We start from the raw sequence: 19,467 nt of genomic DNA, 5'->3' as shown, positions 1-19,467 counted from the left end.
TCCTAATACAGCTGGAGCAAAGACTAAATTATACTTTCAGCTTTTTCTCTGTAAATGCAATGGTGGCTGAGGGGTTAGCAGCGGGATGAGGTAAGTCTGGTGCTGAACTGATTGATGCTAAATCACTCAAAGGTAAAGAGTGACATCTAGTGTTAAACTCAAGCATTGCATGGTAACAAAACGTCAAGGAATATGTAATAGAAGGCAAGTTGGTCACATGGACAAATGTAATAATAAAAATGACTGTGGAAAAGAGCAAAGCTATAATAAATAAAGAGGGTTGTATTTGCAGAAATCTAATTTTCTGATTAAATTTTTTTCTCTTTCAGAATACAATCACATAAGGAAATTTAAGTGCTGTAACTAAACTGAAGTAACTTACACTGTAATTCAACCTTAGTAAATGATCAAAATGGCAAATTAAGTGACGATAGAAATAAAAAGACAGTTGTTCTATAAACAGAGAACCAAAGCAGCTATCTTTAGTCAAAAATAAATTCCTCTTCAATTTGAGATACAGTTGGGATAAAATCTTTGGCAAAAGAGTTTCTTTTTTTAACCCTTTCCCTTTCTTCAGTTGACCTTTCGAAAATAGGAAAAATAAACCAGCGCAAAAATCTTAGACACTGTGACACGTGTTACATTTTGTAGTGTGTTCCCACTATGCACTCATCTCTGCCAATCAAAAGTGGTCCAAATAAAAACTGGAGATGAACTGGAGACTGGGTAATGCCCTCCCCCTGGCACCTAAATGTAGGCTACCATGACAAAAGTAGTGTGATGCTCTAGACAATGTCCTGCTGGAAAACTTTGGGTCCTGGTATGTGGTGGTTACCATGATAATTCTGGGAGTACTACGTTGTAACAAATGAGTTTTGTGTTTTAAAAGTGTTAGTAGTAGTAGCAGAAGTAGTAGTGCTATTACAATTTAATTTTCTTCTCTGTCGCCCCCCAATGGATACATAATCTAATAACAGCAATAATTGCAAAGATGTTGAGCAATATCATCAACTTTGATTCCAAATATGAAGATTTTAGAATTATTTATAGATTTATTTATTCTGATTTATGTAGTTTCCCTCTCTTCTTAAAGCTGCAATGTGCAACTTTGAGAAATAAAGCTATGTGACTAAATTAATCCGTTATCATCTGTTCAGCCCTTCGGCAATTAGAATCATGAAATTAAAATAAATACTAAGCTACAGCACACACAACTGAGCTTCTCTGGTTGGTTTAAACGAAGAAACTCAACTACAATCTTTGATAACTGAATATCTCATCACTGCAGGATGTTCAATCAGTCTGGGTCACAGGAGATTCTGAGAGCACCTCTCCACATTAAGATATATTTTGGAGCATTTTTCTGTTAAGACAGAATTATACAAACTTACAAGTTGTAGTTCTATTAATTTCATTCTCCAAATGTAAGGTACAATAAATGTATTCTTTCTTTAGGCATGATGTGGGATTTACAGTACAATACATTTGTTAATGCTGTGGTTTTTGACAAACCAACAAATAAGAGTTTTATAGACATTTCCAAATAGTATTTAATATTGCTTTAATTTAATAACTATCTACAAAAGTTGATATTGTTCCTCCCATCTAATCGAACCTCATTAGGCTGTTGATAATTATGATTTCTGTGATTATATGTTGTGATAGAGTGTGATAACTTGAAGCATGCTTAGATGTGCCTGTAGTATTGCAGTGTCTCTTTAAAGGAAGGGGGAGTGTAAAAGAGGGACAGAGGAAAGAGATGAATAGAAGGCACCAGAAGCGCCTACCATGACCAAGTGCGCTGTATATGTAGGACAGAAATTCGAGTGGAATACAAACGGATCATCAAGCGACATATTCGAGGGAAAACCATGTTTGGATGTGTCTTATCTGATTCAAATATTTCTAAATATGGTAGCACATGTCATCATGGGAACGCAGGAAAAGTATTTTTCCTCTCAAACATTTCTTCCATTTTGAAATGGAAAAGAATAGTGGCAGTAAAATATCTCTGTTTGCTACCTTTCTCCGATTATCTATGGTAGGCATCGCATAATTCACCCTTATCCACGGGAGCCATTTGGTTCCTCCTCTTTGGGAAGAGGTGGACGCCAGAAGAAAAAAAAACGACTACATCCAGAAGCTGCCTTCTCGGTGGTGCCTGCAATTGTTTGGCGATGCCCTTTTCTCTTTTAGGAAGGACTTGCAGACAGTAGCCGGGGAACAAGCAGGGGAATGATGCATTTAACGCTGGATGTGTGCTGCGTTCAGGGAGATTCGGCCGTAATAGCAGCTCTACCAGAAGCAGCCAGTTCGGAGGGCCTGGGAAGCCCCCAGCCCCACTATCTCCTCCTTTTCCTCCCCCCTGCAGGACCATGCTTGCGTGAGGGATGAGGCTGTGCACAGGGACACCAGGCCAAAGCTGCGGCCTACTTCTCATAAGAGCCGGTCTCTCGACTGCAAGATCTGTGAACACATTGCCACCATCAAATCAGCATCTTTGGTACGCAGCTCTCTTCACCGTTTGCATAAAAAGACGTTTGTGAGTGTGCGCGCGCGTGTGTGTCGGTGCGTGTGTGTGTGCTAGCGGCGGGGGGTGAGGAGGGGAGGGAAGAGGTGTCTGTGTTCTCCGCTGTACATCTGTAGTCATGGCAACCAGATCCTGTTAATGGATGTCATTTTTTTCCAACCTCAGCTTCCCTCTGCCTCTGCTTTTATAAAAGTGCATTTATATGTGTTCCATGTAAATCTCTGCATGATGCCAAAAACCAGCGAGTTTTAGTTTTTGTCAAAGATTTTAAAAGGTGCATTTCCACGTGATTTCTCCTGAATTGTCACCCTACAGACTGTTTCATATTACTCAGAATTAAAAATGAGATTAAACAGCAGAGCATCTTTATATTCAGATTTATGGATCATTTTTAATGCCTTCTTTAATTCTTTAGTTGTTGATGATGTTATCTGCAAACTGCAAACATTCATTTGACAGAATTCTCCTTTGCCAGGGTAAGTGGTCTGTTTTTAGGCTCTGACATACAGTACCAGCTGTCTACCTCAGCCTTGGTAGTTGTTTCTCTCTGCCGACCCTGTCTCTTTTACTTCCTGCTTTCTGCGTTCGTCTGTCTACTGTAGGTCATCAGGTAGATCCAGGAGCATGAGCAGGACTTTGAGCTGCGGGTGCAGATGTCTGGGTACAAGCGCATGCGGCGGCAGCACCAGAAGCAGCTGATCGCCCTGGAGAACAGGCTAAAGGCCGAGATGGATGAGCATAGGCTCCGACTGCAGAAGGAATTAGAGACACATGCAAACAACACTTACATAGAGCTGGAAAAACTGGCCAAACGCCACACTGCTCAAACAGACAAAGAGGTACAGCCTCAAGAGCAGCTGCTGTTTACGAATGTGGTGGAAACTTCATAGTGATTTCTGATCTTAAAGCCAAACAGTGTTTGCATAGGCATTTTTGGTTGATAATTAAAACATTTGAATGTGTCCTCCACAGATGAAGTCAGCTGCAGCAGAAGAGAGAAGGATCCAGCAACAGATTGTTGCTCAGCAAAAGAAAGAGCTGACGTCTTTCCTAGAGAACCAGAAAAAGGAGTTCAGGCTTTGCAAAGACAAGATCAAAGAAGTAAATATTATGAACACCCAAATATGTAACAGATATTCACAGACAATTTTACTGCAATTGTCTTCACATCATACAAAGTCTATTACTTTGTTTTGTAACTCTTTTGCTTTTCTTGGTGCTAAGGAGATGAATGAGGACCCTTGTACACCCAAGGAGGAAAAGCAGGAGCGTCTGTCCAGGCACAAAGAAACAATGCAGCGCTCTCAAGCTGAGGAGGAAGCTCATCTGCTGGCTCAGCAGAGGCTGGTCTATGATCGAAGTTGCAGGGCCCTTAAACGCCGGAGTCTAATCAGGAGGCATGAGTTTGAACAGGAGCAAATTAGAGAGGTATGTGACTTCCCGATATGATATCAGCATACTCAGACTGTAAAAACAATGACAAAGTCAGATATCATGGATTTAGGGATGGCACTTTGGCTTTCAGACGTTGTATAGACAGAAGAACATTGTGAAGTTATGATAATCAAATAAAGAACTATTGCCAAAGAAATCTATTTGCCATAATATGGATGACTTTTGATGGATTGTTAATAAAAGGGTTGTAACTAACGCTTCAATATGAATTCTTTAATTAAGTAATGAAAAGACACGGCTTTACACTGGGAGCCTGTTTTTTTTCCTTCTCTCTGCAAAGCGTCACTTTTTCAGTTGAAAAAAGTTTAAATAAGATTGTTAGAAACCTCAGTCAAACCTTATATAATCCTATAAAGTTACCAATAACATTTTAAGCCTTGAACTAAACCACACTAAATTTGTGACATTAAAAGAAGTATCTGTACACTGACATTAGATATTATTCTATTGCCAGGCTTTGCAGGCCTCACTTTTGTTAAACTCATCCACAGGTAAAGGGAATTATTACACTCAGGCCATTGATTTCTAAACAAATTGCAGATGAGAAAGATCAGAATCAAGTGTTGTACAACTATGAATACACATTTTCCACTGAAAACCCAGCATAACAGTTTGCTAGTTGTGTGTCATCTGCATATCTGTATTAAAGACAATAAAACTTAGGAAATATATTGTCAAAAAAGGCACATTAGTTCAATGACAGCAAAATAAAGACTAAGAAGTCCTTGCAAAATAAAGGAAAGCAGAATGTGTTTAATTCATCATCAAACTTTTAATCCCAGGAGCTGAACAAGAAGGGAACCCAGAAGGAGATGGAACATGCCCTAATGATTCGGCAGGATGAGTCCACGCAGGACCTGGAGCGCAGGCAGCTGCAGATGCTTCAGAAGCTGCGTATTGAACTCATGCGGCTGCAGCACCAGACAGAGCTTGAAAACCAGGAGGAGTACAATGGCCGGCGGCAGAGAGAACTACACAGGAAACACAGTCTGGAGCAGCGGCAGCAGCCAAGAAACCTCAAGGTACATGGGATGTTTTCTTTGCAAGTTCACTGTATGTGGTTGGTAAGCTATCAGTTAATTTAATTTCAAGAAGTTTTGAAAGTTAATGTATGAAAGGAACGTGACATCATTCATAATAATACAGTTATATACTGGGTTTAAAACCCCCCTCGAGGCTGTAAATTTGTCCCTCATTTTGTTTGACACATATTGTCCAATTATGCTTATTATAAAGTGCCAGTTAAAAACATAAACCATGTTGCCATGAGAACTGCTTCTTATGAAAGATTCCTGTGATGTCTTTTACAACTTTAAACCTTTCCTTTTCCATTATCTGAGTGAAAGTCTATTTATGCTTAATAATTAAAAACGAAACTAAATGCAAGTTGTCTGGTCAACAACCGAGAATAAAATAAAATATATATCACATGTTTCATGTTGCTATTGTTTACTAAACTTGTTTTCCATTAATTTCAAACTCAAAAGAAATCTGTTTTTTCCATATTTCAGTGACTTTTGACAAACTGTATTTTTCTATCTGTATCTGAACCGAACATTAACATTAATTTCTTTTTCTTTTTTTAACCCTCTGCAGACTGTAGAGATGCAGATTAAGAAACAGTTCCAGGATACTTGCAAGGTGCAGAACAAACAGTACAAAGCTCTTAGAAACCATCAACTGGAGGTGTCTCCCAAAGGCGACCACAAGTCCATCCTGAAGAACCTAAAAGAGGAGCAGACACGCAAGCTAGCTGTATTGGCTGAGCAGTATGAACAGACCATCAATGAAATGATGGCTTCACAAGCGGTAAAAGGATCTTAAAACATCCTAATGAACAGACTTTCCTAACACATTAAGCTAATGGTAACAGCTACATGTGCACCATATTTTTCCAACTTCATCCAACTTTCCTGCAGTTTTTGCATAAAACCTCAGCCAAATATTGTTGGCCTATAGTTTAATCAATAGGGCCCAACCTAAACTTCGTGTTAATGTGCCTGTAACTACCTCTGTCTTGTCGTGTCTTTAGATGCGATTAGAAGCAGAGCAGGAAACAGAGTGCCAAGCTCTGAAGCAGCAGCTCAAGCAAGAGATGGAGCTCCTGGATGCCTACCAGAGAAAAACCAAGTCACAGATGGAGACCCAACATGAGCGAGAACAGCAGAAACTTGAGCAGAAGGTCTCCATACGCAGAGCGCACCTTGAACAGAAGGTTAGTATAAGATGGAAGAATTTGAAAAATACTTGAAAAAAATGCAATGGTTTCACCTCCAAACGACACAGTTTGAAGTGGGGGGAAGGATGTGCCATGTTCCTGCCTTCTCCACTGCTGTTGAACCTTCATCTCTGGCTTGAAAAAAAGGCAGTCATCCTTAATCAAATGTGTATTGGAAATTGTGTATCCTTTCCACTTTGGAATACAAAGTATTATTAAAGTAAGAGTACGACCAAGTACCCTGTGAATATTATTGCAATAAATTATGAAGTCTTTACAATCTTTATTATTAATCACAGGATTGGGACTTGACCGATGTTTGACACTTTTGCTCGAAAATGACTTAAACGATCAACTGATAATTCAGATAGTTGCAAAATATTGACATCTCAGAAGATCACATCAGCTGTAGAAGTGCAGGTAAAGGCCATGAGAGCTACAACTGACAAACCAACAAATACATAAATATGTTCATCAATATATCTTTTAGGAGCCAAGAGATTTGCCCAACATTTCACAGCCATTGTGAAATCTTTCTGTAAAAGTGTAAGAGAAGACTGTAGAATAATTTTTGGCATAATCGTAGAGTGTAAACCCAATATGTCCATAATATGAAATACTACCCATAATACTTTTGTTTATTGCAGATTGAGGAGGAACTGGCTGCAATTCAAAAGGAGCGTACTGAAAGAATAAAGCACCTGTTGGAACGTCAGGACAGAGAACTTAACGCTTTTGACGCAGAAAGCAGAAGCCTTGGCTTTGGAAGCCTGGGATCTCTGGACTTCCCCAAAGAAGATAACAGATGAAAGCGGATTTATCTATAGAGGACAACATATCCGTGCCCTTTTCATTTCCACTTAACCGTTTGTCACATCCACAGTGACAAGGCTGGATAACTTTATCTACTGCTTTTCTTCTCTCTTAGATATTGCATCTTTGAATCGAGCTGTTACGTGCAATGAGAACTTCTTTTGTGAAACTTGAAAGGGAAAAAGTAAAACAAAAGAATCTACAACAACATGTCAATAAAAATCAAACCTAGTCAGTGTAACTCAAAACGTATATGTTGAAAATAACAGACTATTTCCTTCATGCCATTTCCTCCTTTTGGTAAGAATTGAATAAATCAGGAAATTTTAGTAAAATGGGCACTTTGATATGTTTAAGTAGAAACCCATCATGTTCATATGATGCATAATGTGTGTCACATGGAGGGACATAGTGGAATGTGAGCTGCGGACTCCTCCCTAGTGTTAAGCTGCTTTGTCTTTTTTATTTTTTGGATTAATTTCATTTTGTTGTTTTTGTTTTATTTTATTTTATGCTCTGAATGTGAATATTACTGTATGGGGTCACTGGATAAAGTCAGAGTTTATTCATTTTTAAGGATTCCTTTGGGTCATACTTCCCTTTTGTGCTTATGCATACAGTATACTGTGGTCCCTCACTTTTTATAAGGCAACAGCTCTTAACCTTTCTTTTATATGTAGGATCAATTGGCATTAGCTTGATTAATCCGTTTATCTTATCACAATTCAAGATCCCACTTGGTAAAACTGCTTATTATTGCATGCACTTTAAGGACAAATTCAGGTTGTGAAGTGAAGCATGAATCTGTCAGAGATTTTAGCTGTTTGTAAATAAAAGTGGTCATAGCATTTTTAAAATTTGTTTTAAGCCTATGGATACTGGACATAAGCGCCATATTTGATATGATAATTTCACAAATGCCTTTATTTAAGTTGTGCCTGAAGCGGATTTTAATTATGTGTTTGTTATATCTATATTTAATTTACTCAGGCCGGCACCATTTTATTTTGGTTTCATCTAAACTTGTGAATCATTTATTGTTCACTAATCAAAGTTCTTGTAAAGGAAAATGGTGAGAATTGTGCTGTTTAACTTTTGATATGAATATTTGTACATGAAAATATAGATAGAACATACAGAGACACTGGTCTATAACTGATAACAGAGATTAATGATAAAGATTTTGCTTCATTTTTGTTTTTATATTATAGAGAGATGATCATACAATAGCTCAATATATTGCTACGTCAAGTCACTCGACTCTCAGATTGTATCAATGCTGGTCAACGGAACCACAGACATCTTATATCATCAGTACAATGATCTTTTTACAAGTCTGTGGTTCTACAAAAGCAAACACAACATGTGGGTCCAGATTGCAGTTGAGTAATTAGTGTCTAATGATCCAATTTACATATTTTTTGCCATGTTCTTTATGGTCATTGAACAGGTTGCACAATTTTTCCTTTTATACTGAATGGAAAGATAATTGTTTGGTGCTTGATTTCTAATACCACCTTTAGCCTTGTAGTGTTTTGTCTTGGAGAGACAATTGATTTTTACAAAATGTAAACTTGAAGCATTTTGAAACCCCCTCTGAGTCAAAACACTGCTAAGTTTTTCAAACACTCATGACATATTTAGAGTACCCCATGCAGTGAAATCCTCTAAAAATGAAATATATGTATAAAAATAAATACTATTTTATCACGGGTCAGTTTTTGAAACATTGTTTAATGTGAAACCCTGTTTTGTTTTTATTTTCCTTTTCATTTCAGAGCCTCAACTTATGAACTGATTAGTTTTCAGTCATATTCCTCACAGGGGCTGAAAGGTGGAAGATGTCCCCAAAATTAAAGTACATAAGTTTGAATGGAGAAATAGACCAATGAAATACAATTTCTGATGGCAATGGAAGTGAATCGCTCTTGTTTTACACCTCTAATTTCTGAATTTGTTTTGTTTGACCAGATTGTGTTCTAAAGTTGAATGGCTCTGCTAGATTTTTCAGCCTTTGACATTTTACAAAGTTTCTGAAATTTGATGAAAAGGTTTCTCATATGCAGTAAGGCCTTTTGTCTGGTCACATATAACTGAAGCCTTGTGGACAAATGGTTTCATAAAAAAGTGCTATTTGGGTGTTTGAATAAGGGTTCCCCGAGGGCTTTAGAACAAATATGAAACCTATAATTTGTGTGAATTTTAAGTCACTAGAAAGATGTATTTAGTTAGAATAAAGGGGACTTTCCTAAACAACCTTATTCACCATTTCCTGTGCAGTTAAAATACAAAATAAAACAGATTCTGTTGAAAAAAGGAGTCTCAGTCAACATCCTGCATCGTATGATCGTGCATTTCTTATTGTTTTGTGGTTGAATTTTCTTGTAATGCTCTTTTATGTGGGTTAGGTCCTCTCACTTTTGCCTTTTTTGGTGCAATAGACTGTTGTGACCTACATTGTATCAAATACTGTTTGGTATAGTGTACAGTAAATCTACAAACATACATGCAGGTCAAATATAACTTATAAAAAAGAGAACATTGAAATAAGAACTGGAGGTGAGAGGGAAGTTAAAGAGCGGAGCACACAGACTTCATTTCACAGAGCATTTCCTAGACTTAAATACATTTCAGGGTAAACATGTTTGATTTAGGTGTTGATTGCTGGCTTTTTCTGGCATTTCTTTGCTGTATATGCTGGCTGTTCTTTCCTTGAATTGTCGACATCTGCAGCAGTTGCCCGCCTCACCACAACCCCACTATTATCCCCTGGGGCAACTGGAAAGCCCCGAGGATGGTTGAAGAGTGGTTCGCCTTTACCTGAAGTAGTGCTGACAGGGTTGCGGTGCGTTGAGTCTCCCTCACCACCACCCCACCACCCCCCAACCCCCCTGCCGGTATTTCTCAAGTAGTCAGTGGTTTGACACCAACATAGAATCTAGTATGTATGCTCGAAACCAAAACAGGATTACAATAAACAACAAGGAAATCATGTCAGCTCTCAGTGAGGTGTTTCAGTTTCGGTGCAAAATTCACCTATCGCTCCTACATGTAGCTATGCTTTTGAGTTCAGTGTAGTCTGACATCTCATCAAACCTGTGATGCAAACAGCTGGTTAAACACATCATTCAATGTCTCCAAGCAGAAGTGACCACCCATTAAGTGACGATGACAATAATGATATTAACCAACACGTGAAAAACCCCTTTATTTTCATGTTTTGACATACCTTCCTTTTCCCCTCCTACCCAAACAACCACACAGTGAAATCATGTCCTGAAATCGTAAACACAGTCAGTCCAGGCAGAAACTTCTCATGCAATAACATTGACTTATAGCCTACTTCAGCTAAGCAGATCCACCCTTTTACGTACATGTCAAAGTTTCTGATTGAGAAATGCATTTCCTGTGACCTTGAATGCTTCCTTCACAATACCATTGTGAAAATATTGTTGCAAGAATACAAAAGTGGTTTAAGGGGGAGCTTCAACAGTTCAAATGGAACAAACGAATCAGACCTGTTTACAGGAGATGTTTTATCTCAATCTGCATCTTAAACTCTACCATGGTCTTGCATTTTCTCACGAATCACCTTTGTATTTGCTGCTTATATTAGCTATTATTAAGCCAACTGTTGTTGCATCTAGAGAGAATTAACTCCATGACTTAAATTATCCAAGTCATTTGTGAGCCAGTAAGGCCACTAAAAGATCCATCGATGTCCCTAAATACAGTGTATGCCTACACCTGAACTCAAGGAACTTAGCAGTTTCATAGGGTAGATATTCTGTGTTACAAGTGCATCACTATGCAGCTTTGTGCACTATGGTGAGCCCACTTTTACTTTTACACACCATCAGAAGTCTCCTCTTCTGAAAAACTGTCTCTAGAGTGAAGTAAGAAAAAAAGCGAGCCTGAACTGTGTCAAAGGGTAGGCTGACCACAAACAAATAATTTTCAAGTCATGTGTGACATCGTTTTCTAAATTCAGTGAGTTCCTCGAGCAATTTATATTTGTATATTTTTCCATGCACAAAAAAAAAAAAAAGTGCTTCTAAATAAGTTTTACTACACAATGTGGTCACACATGTACACATGTCTGAACATGCCTGTCCACAGAGCACACATGTGGGAGCATTAGTCCACTTGTTTAATAGAAAAAATAAAAAGCACGTCAAAAAAGGAAGAAATTCTGGGAAATTTGATTGCCTCACAAAGTGCACGTCATTTCCTCTTATGACAAATGTGTGGTTTTAAAGGAGTGTGATTATGACGAGTCCGCGCAATTTGCCTGTGATACTGAGTGGAGAATGAATGGTCATGTAAAGAGCATGCGTTTTCAACAGTTTATGGGACCAGCAACAAGTAAGTTTTGTTAAATCCATTTTCTTTTAAAACACAAAATAGCATGAAATATTTTTGCTACTTTTTTGCCACTGTCATTGCTACTGTAGTTGTTTTGTGTAGTTATTTTTTTTATGATGCGTCTTACCTTCTATGTAACTAACTGAAGTGAACACATTTTGTTTTTGTGCCTGCATCAAATAAAGTAAAATAGGTTTTAAACTTTTTGGAAAATTTGGTAAAGAGTTTAAGAGAATGGCAATTTTGGATGTCATAAAGCATGCTACACAATAAATTGTTGCACTGGTAATATAGCAGACCTCTGTTAATTCACTGGCTGAGTGCTGAGCGAATCAAGGTGAAGAATCTATTTCTACCTTTCCTGCCCTCCACTTGTGGCTTTAAAGTAAAGTTCCCCTTACCAGTGGGCAGGATAACCCTAAATCACCAGTTCCTTTCTCCTCAGCATTACTCTCTCTTCTGCTGGTTATGGCTTTAACAAAAAGTGTGGCAGCAAGCAGAGACCGGTGTGATATACCTCTGCACCCAGCTTTGAAGCTCACCAGACACATACATAAGGAAACCGTTGACCTAATCCAAACATATGTGAGTACACACATAAAACCACTGTATCTTATTGTGCTGTGTTAAATCCCTGGGTGCTTGTTCAGTATTTTCCTTTTTCTTTTTTTAAACAAAATATGCTGAGCATTCGTGTTCTTTACAATGTGTGGCCTTTATAATCTGACTTTTTTTATTCCTTCGTTTTTTATTTTGCAGAAATCATCTCAAGGAGAAATATTGGACCTCCCATGTACAGTGTCAGGTAGCAATATCCCTGACCCCAGCATCTCGGGCCTGGAGGCTTCAGACAGGATAGTGAACATTTACACACATCTCCAAGCCTTTTTCCCACATTTCAAACGAGTGTATGCGCAGCAGAAAGACTTGCAGCTTCCCTCAAGCCCAGTGCTGACCGAGCTCAACAGTGTCTGGATTCGCAGCGATAGCCTTGCTAAACTCATAAACAACATTTATCAGAGCATCTTCCCGAATCGGCCTGTGCCAGAGCCAGTGGGCGGGCCCACGACATTACCTCCACCTCAAAACATCTTCCAGCAGAAAGTCTATGGCTGTGCAGTCCTGAAGACCTACAAGGAGTTTCTGTCAAATGTTTCCCAAAACCTGAGGAGTCTGAAAAGAGAAATATGCAGGAAGAGGATACGAATAAACACATGACCTAAGGCTGGCTTTAGACAGTCTTACACAGTCAGTGTGTTGATACAGACTTCAAAAGATAAGCAGAAATGAAGGTGTCTGGAACATCAGTGTAATAGAGTCTATTTATGGTATTTAATATTTATTTTTGTTTGTTTTTGTTAAAGGTGAAGCAAGGATATCTCTGTGGAACTTATGCATATTTAATATATACTTTGCTGATGTAAACTTATTTCCTGTATGCATAATTATTTAAAAAAGCTTTGCAGCTGTGCTTCTTTCTGACCTTTGATGGTGGTTGCATCAGTAATACTACACTTTCAGCAACACGGGAGTGTGTGGAAAAAGACATTTCATAAATGTAAACAGATGTTTAGGTGTCACATGTATCTTCTTTGTAAAACTCAGTTAAAGTAAAAACAAAGAGCATCGGGTCCTTTTTTCTGCACAAATTTAGTCCATCAAGTGGAGTTAAAAGAAAATCAGGAAGCTGCTGAGACGCTGACTGTGTGATATCAGCTCAGAATGACGCATGTGTTCAACTCAAGGCAGGATCAGATAGGAAAGATTTCATGAAACTGGCGGGCTGTCTGGTCAGTCACAAGGTGTGGGTGGGTGTGGGTCAGATAATGTATGAGTTCACAGTGTGTGATTTGCACACATGCATCCTCCTATACAATACTGTATATGGTGAAGCAAGTGTGTGAAAGGTGTTGAAAGGACAAAGGCGTTGAAATTCTGCAGAAAAACCGTTACTAAACAGATGACTAACAGAGCCTGCGTGCCGACTTGTTATTTATGCTTACAAAACATACGTATAACATAGATACCAAGTTTTTTTATTGAAATGAAGTAATGCTTAACTAAACTTTCGTCTGATCACAAGCTCTCAGGAAACTGGAAGTGGATGGGGAATTCACTCTGGGTCATGAATCAAGTTCCCTGTTATAGCTCAGCTTTATTTAAAGCACAAACACAGAGGGTACCTCAGGGCAACACTCTTCAGTCCACATTATTCATTTATTTTCACTACCCTCTTTATGTTTTACAAGACCTAAACGGGGATGAGGCCTGCCCTTGTACATAAGGTACTTCACCGTTTGTTTTTGCCAGAAAACAGATGGACAGAAAACGTATGGACATATGGAAAACATACAAACTTCAACAGAACTTGGAAAGAGCTGGGGACTTAACCCTGGACCTGCTGTAGTTGGTGTAGCCAATGACAGTGATGTCTGTCATCAATCTACAGCATCACTTTGAAAAAAGTCTGCGGACCTGCAACATTTTGTTTCAAAGGTCAAAAATATCATTTTCTGTAGGGTGCCGGTGTGGGAAGATATGAAATTAAAAGTTCAATCAACGTTGCAAAGTCTGATGCAAATTGCAGCAATACTACAATGTGTTGTTTAAATGCAAGACTCACCCCTTAATATGAAGAGTACAGTCAGTACTGAATGATAATATAGTAAGATCAGTTTTCAACATTCAAATAGTTTTATTGACCAATTAACCTTCTGTGTCATTGTGGATCATGTAGAACATTTACATAAGTTTTTCTTCAAATAGACAAAAGAAAACTCTTATCATGAACAGTCCAGCAAATAAAATCTGCAACTACCTATGTAATTATTTTTCCCCAAAATAATTACAATATATTTTTTTTTACTATGTAAAGCTGCACAGTTAAAAAAAAAACATTGTAAATTAAACAATGTCATGCATATAAGTAACAAATCAATCACACAAAATGATCTAAACCTGCAGGAAAATAAGCCAACATGCACGATGTTGAAAATGCACTGAATTATGCATTTTTGCATTGTCTGAAATTACATGGTGCAAGTTCATTGTTGTTTAGATTTACACCTTTTGGCCTGTGGAGGGCGGTATACACCCCCCAGTGAAAATATACCTGTAGACTGGAGTGTGAAGTCGCGCATCAAACATGTTGAGGCAGCTGGAGGATACATCTCTTGGCATTCACGGTATATGTTTCAAAAATATTAACACCTGGCTCAAAGGAAACGTTTAAATTAGGAGCCAGTGCAGATCAGCACAGGTTTCCATCAGCAGCTTTCCATGAAAACAGGAAGATATATATGCTATATTTCATCAATGAACTACTTTCACTTGCGACTTCCTTTTTTTGACACACAATTCCTTGTTGCTAATTTTAGGCTTTTAATTGTTACTAACAGCAGAACCTGGCATCAAGTATTAGAAAAAGAAAAAGTTGATGACATGCAAGAAAGGTTCCATAGAAGAATAAAATCTAAATGAAACAACAGATATGATGAAGATGTGTTTACAGTGAACAGTGAACATTCTCCCATAATGGACATGGACACGACTATCATGGCAATATGGGCTTTAAATGTTTGTTTTTTTTTAACCATTCTTAACCATGCTTAGGCACAATTGTGCAGTATTTGGTGCAGAGGGTTTACTGGTTTCACCTTTCAGACTTTTAGACACTTTTGTTAGCCATCAACAAGCTTCTGGTGGAACTCAGGTTGGAATTTTAACCACTCTTCGTGTCAGATATGATGGAGCTCAATTAAATTTGTTGGTTTTGTGGCACAGAGCTGACCTTAAGCGCAGTCCACATCTTTTCTGTAGGGTTGAGGTCAGTTCATTCCAAAAATTTCTTGCTGACATTTTCATCTCCAAATAGTCAATGTGGTCAAGAATCTAATCTTACTATTAAACTTACTTCTCTATCTACTTACCTTTTTCTTTGTCCATGCGGTCATTAAATAAATGTATCAAGCTTTAAAAAGTTGTTGATTCTGGACCAGGGAGTTCTTTCTTAGACAGCAGCCTTTCAGTCCACGGCGATGTAAAACCTCCATGGCTGCAACATCCACTTTGTCATGCTTGTGATGATTTGGGGTTTATTTCTGATTAATTAATTTGGGTTTATTTGACAAAGGCACAAAATTATACATACAATGTCATAACAATACACCCACCCATATTTCAGTGGTGCTAACTTATACCAAAGGCCTCTTAACATCCTGTTAGTGATCCAGGCCTAAAAGAAGACCCAAACTTCTCACTCAGCCGAGATAACACTTGTGTACTAATGTGTAGCTATGTTGTTGTGTTAAGTTCAAAAGTACAAGATAAATAAAATCCATGCACCAAATTTTTGGCAAAGTATTTTACAACTATAACTACAACTATATGTAAACCTTCTTTACGAGTGCACATTGGAATATAATCAACCCATGAAGCATCTTTGTCTTTTAAGTTTCGGTTATACAGTACATAGGAGGACATAACTACATCATATTGTTCATAAACATAATTGTCATGCTACTGCCACTGTTGTTATGAGATTACATACCAGAGTGCAGACAATTAATGAACGGTTATTTCCATGAGTCATTAATGCTTCTGAGAAAGCCTGGTGTGATGTGTTCTATGTTTTGTCTTGAATCTTTCCGTAAACTACCATTGCTACTTGTTTGCATCTACTACTTCTTGCCATGTGTGGTTTTCACTTACTAGCATTACTCCCTCTAAGATGAGAGCCTAGATAAAATGGGTTAGACTAAATTCCTATTATATTTACAGTACATCAACTCCTCTTCTCAAATTAGAACTAATGACATTCTGCCCTGAAGCATTTCATCTTGCATGACAGCACTCCCATTTCCTTTTGATCAGTAGCACACATCACGAGTCAGATCCCTTTCATTGGGTCTTTTATTGTGCAAATGCATCAAGTTAAATAGCAGAGTGTCACATTCATATCAACTAAAAGGCTTTTATATATATTTTCTAAAATGATTATTAGATAGATCTTGATAAGAACATTGAAAGACACATTTTTCTATATCCCTGATTTTTTAGAGTTATTAATTTATTGCAGAAACCTCTATAAAAGTTTTCCAAGCATCCACATTTGCATGAAATCATACCATCTGTTACTCCAGACAATGAAATTTGATTATTGCTTTGTCTGACTACTGATAAGCTAAGTATTAACTGAGCGTCATTGTATTATTGCTGACAATACAAACACATACCTCCTATCACATCCACAATAAAAGCATTGTCTTTGGGATTGCATCGTTGTTACAACATGAGTAAGGCATATATCAAAAACCATACACAGTTGCTGTTGTAGTGAAAACGTGTTCTCAGACTCTTCTCAAACTTCACTTACACAGTGTTGTTGTGTCCATCTTCAAAAACCGAATGTTCATTCTTAATTCAATTTCAAAATCCTTCAGCAACTAAAAAAAGAAAAGTTTTACTTAAACAATGAGTTATATCAACTACAGCTGCATATTTTAAGCCACTTTCAATGAGCATTGATTGAAAGGATTTGACTTTATTATAATATGAAATCTGCGTACCAACCTTCACAAAATGCTCAAAGGTAATTCCCTCGTAGAATTCATCAGGTTCCTGTGCAGAGAAGACTGAAGTTACTATCACTGTCCAGACAACCAACTTTTCAAATGTATCTTGAAATACTACAGCATACACATGCTCACCATGTGACCCACTGAAATACTGGCCACCTCCAGCATGGCTGCATCAGCAATGCTTTTGGCGGTTTCCTTCTCCAGTGCCCCACTACGAGACAGAAGCTCCTCCACCACCTGAACACATGTGAACCAACAGCTAAAAATTGTATTACTAAAAAGACAACAACAGTCTAATCTCTGATTTCCCAGAGCTTGAGGACATGATATGCCTGCTGACACAACTAATGGAAAGGCCCAAAGACTAACTGCAGAGCTACATAGAAAATGCATAGTTTGTTTTTCTGTGCTAAAGCGACAAATTAGAGCAGATTCAAAATTTAGAAGAATGATGCTTATACACAGACAGATCACAGTAAAACCCACATAATGACTCATGATGATTTCCTCAGACTCTGATTAAACAACGTTGTAATCTAAAGGTTTAAGTGTTTTGTCAGCCGAAGTGAGCAGGGGCTTACATGTCTGTATTCCTCCAGGGTTATTGTCCCATCGTTATCTGTGTCGTGCATGTTGAATAAAACTGCAGAAAAAAAAACCCCACATTGAGCAGTTAATTAGCCGTGTGTCAATGTCAGCATGCAAAAATGCAATTTGTTTAAAGACACACATCTCAGTTTCTCCCTCCTGATGCTCTCACGCTGTTCTCCCGTCATGTGCAGCGACGGAGGCCTGAAATGAGACATGACCAACAGGAACTCCTCGAAGCCGATCTCCTCAACCGTCCCCACACGATTCTGACGGTAGTTTCTGAATATTGAGAGAGCTTAACTGGAGCAACATCTGAATGTAATCTTACACCAATTTTTTTAAAAAGATTTCACAGACAAAGAATAAGAAACACATATAGTTACTATACCTTCTGTCAAAGAAGGCCTCTACGATCTGTGCACGGATGGGATTGCATGCTAAATCGGGGATTTCGTTGAAGTGATCTCTCCTAAAAGTGCAAAACAGATGTTAAGGAGTGACACGTTAGGTAGAAAAGCGGTTGTCATTGGTTACCGGCTTCAGGTGATGAAAAGAAGCCTGTTAGTTTGGAGCTGGGCACATGCCCAAGTTGACTTTATTCTGAAAAGAAATTAAAAACAGCACTTTCCCAAATTCCAATTGGACTATTAGAATTAAAAACTCATGAACATCTCCTTACTTCAGAGTGGCTTCATTGTGGCTCAGCAGTTTGAATCTTTTATGCAGGACTGCAATCTGCTGAAATGAAACTGAAAACAGGAAAGAGGCCACTTCAGAACCAACTACAGATGTGCAGGCAAACATGAAGTCACGGTTGAATTCATACGTGTAAACATTTTTTAAATTGCATAAGTATCATCGTTGAGAATCTAAAAACTACCTTATTCCCTCAGGACTGGAAACATTTAAAGTGAGACTTTTGCATATTCAGATCATATGTAAAACATTTTTTTAGCTGCCTTCTGACATACTGTAAATACCACAACTCTTTCACTAAAGACTACAGGTGCGTCTTTAAAGCTTTTATTGTTGTGTCTAATGCATTATTCTTTGCACCTGCTTCTGTCAAGTGCATAAACATCCTCCCTTTGACTTTCAGTTTAAATCATTCATTGCTGCTACAGCAGACAGGGTGGCTTAGAAACGGAGACACTGAGGGTGTGTAATTATATACAAACAGAAGCAAATAATTATCATCTCTGTGCTTCAGACAAGTCAGACCTCACATGGAAATGGTCGCATTTCCCCGTTAAAATAAGTCAGCAATAAAATTAGGTTAAATTAAAACGATGTTTCCGGTGCAGTTAGTTTGTTGTTTTCACGCCTGCTACGTGTTTGACTGATGCCAAGTTTTAAAGAGAGCTTAAAGCCAAAGCAAACAGCAACAAAAACAACGACTACTTACAGCCAGTCTTTTCCGCCAGATCTGCGTATGGTCGACCGCGTAAGGACTGTAGAGCACCCATACCTCCCACAAAGAGCTGTGTCTAAGCAGTCCTGTTTAAACGGGCCCGAGTAGAATCCAAACAGCTGGAAGTGAAACGGATCTCACAAGATCACGTTTCGGCATCATCCATCTCCACCAGTATTTGTGCAACAGACCCAGATCTCCGTGTGGTCGCTGGGCAGGTTTCATCCTCTGCAAACAGCGCAGCCTACTTCCGCAAAAGCAGCTCCGATGACGACAAGCTTTCAAAGAACCAACAGGCTGCAGTCTGAAATATTAAGACTTCTGATTTATTTAGTGCCTGCGACTATTGGCTTTGACCTGTTTGTTTATTGTCTTTCAGGAAAGATGGAGTGGAGAGAGAAGAAGGTACACAGATAGTACTCGGGTTCTGCCATACAGCATTACATGGCTGAAAGATGAGAGCTGGGGCCTATTGTTTTTTAACTGCATATCATATAAAAGCAGT

At 38.3% G+C, this 19,467-nt stretch overlaps 3 protein-coding genes across 6 annotated transcripts; 2 read left to right on the top strand and 1 right to left on the bottom strand.

The window, feature by feature from the left end:
• Positions 1-38: 38 nt before the first annotated feature.
• On the top strand, positions 39-8,729 carry taok3b (TAO kinase 3b). 3 transcript variants are annotated; one of them, XM_067484497.1, is made up of 8 exons: positions 39-2,503; positions 3,133-3,369; positions 3,503-3,631; positions 3,755-3,958; positions 4,768-5,007; positions 5,582-5,794; positions 6,018-6,200; positions 6,851-8,729. In XM_067484497.1, exons 2-8 carry the CDS (start codon positions 3,184-3,186, stop codon positions 7,010-7,012), a joined length of 1,317 nt encoding a protein of 438 aa, XP_067340598.1. In that variant the 5' UTR covers positions 39-2,503; positions 3,133-3,183; the 3' UTR covers positions 7,013-8,729. The 3 variants fall into 3 exon arrangements, with proteins under 3 accessions (XP_067340598.1, XP_067340600.1, XP_067340599.1); XM_067484498.1 differs by lacking the exon at positions 39-2,503 and adding an exon at positions 2,567-3,006; XM_067484499.1 differs by lacking the exon at positions 3,133-3,369.
• Positions 8,730-11,291: 2,562 nt separating this feature from the next.
• On the top strand, positions 11,292-13,004 carry m17 (IL-6 subfamily cytokine M17). Of its 2 annotated transcripts, none has more exons than XM_067485146.1 (3): positions 11,292-11,381; positions 11,827-11,966; positions 12,141-13,004. In XM_067485146.1, the coding sequence occupies exons 1-3, from the start codon at positions 11,327-11,329 to the stop codon at positions 12,597-12,599; spliced, it is 654 nt and encodes a 217-aa protein (XP_067341247.1). In that variant the 5' UTR covers positions 11,292-11,326; the 3' UTR covers positions 12,600-13,004. The 2 variants fall into 2 exon arrangements, with proteins under 2 accessions (XP_067341247.1, XP_067341246.1); XM_067485145.1 differs by having other exon boundaries at positions 11,316-11,381; positions 11,812-11,966.
• A 3,252-nt stretch (positions 13,005-16,256) lies between these two features.
• tescb (tescalcin b) lies at positions 16,257-19,213 on the bottom strand. The gene is made up of 8 exons (XM_067485064.1): positions 18,957-19,213; positions 18,231-18,300; positions 17,940-18,020; positions 17,691-17,830; positions 17,542-17,603; positions 17,090-17,197; positions 16,953-17,000; positions 16,257-16,825 (listed from the first exon to the last, which is right to left on the bottom strand). The coding sequence occupies exons 1-8, from the start codon at positions 19,015-19,017 to the stop codon at positions 16,748-16,750; spliced, it is 648 nt and encodes a 215-aa protein (XP_067341165.1). The 5' UTR covers positions 19,018-19,213; the 3' UTR covers positions 16,257-16,747.
• Positions 19,214-19,467: the final 254 nt, after the last annotated feature.

The sequence above is a fragment of the Channa argus genome, chromosome 18, assembly GCF_033026475.1.
Source record: "Channa argus isolate prfri chromosome 18, Channa argus male v1.0, whole genome shotgun sequence".
Lineage (NCBI taxonomy): Eukaryota > Metazoa > Chordata > Actinopteri > Anabantiformes > Channidae > Channa > Channa argus.
Note: the sequence above shows the minus strand (reverse complement) of the source record. Positions and strands in the feature narration are given on the sequence as shown.

Excerpts from the sequence above, each read along its gene's own strand:
- taok3b (XM_067484497.1), top strand. The coding sequence starts at position 3,184 with ATGTCTGGGTACAAGCGCATGCGGCGGCAGCACCAGAAGCAGCTGATC. Across the intron at positions 3,959-4,767 it reads AACAGGAGCAAATTAGAGAG|GAGCTGAACAAGAAGGGAAC; the intron begins GTATGTGACTTC and ends TTTTAATCCCAG. Across the intron at positions 6,201-6,850 it reads GAGCGCACCTTGAACAGAAG|ATTGAGGAGGAACTGGCTGC; the intron begins GTTAGTATAAGA and ends TGTTTATTGCAG.
- m17 (XM_067485145.1), top strand. The coding sequence starts at position 11,327 with ATGAATGGTCATGTAAAGAGCATGCGTTTTCAACAGTTTATGGGACCA. Across the intron at positions 11,382-11,811 it reads GTTTATGGGACCAGCAACAA|TTCCTTTCTCCTCAGCATTA; the intron begins GTAAGTTTTGTT and ends CTAAATCACCAG. Across the intron at positions 11,967-12,140 it reads TTGACCTAATCCAAACATAT|AAATCATCTCAAGGAGAAAT; the intron begins GTGAGTACACAC and ends TTTATTTTGCAG.
- tescb (XM_067485064.1), bottom strand. The coding sequence starts at position 19,017 with ATGGGTGCTCTACAGTCCTTACGCGGTCGACCATACGCAGATCTGGCG. Across the intron at positions 18,301-18,956 it reads TCTGGCGGAAAAGACTGGCT|TTTCATTTCAGCAGATTGCA; the intron begins GTAAGTAGTCGT and ends TCCTGTTTTCAG. Across the intron at positions 17,831-17,939 it reads GAGGCCTTCTTTGACAGAAG|AAACTACCGTCAGAATCGTG; the intron begins GTATAGTAACTA and ends CTCAATATTCAG.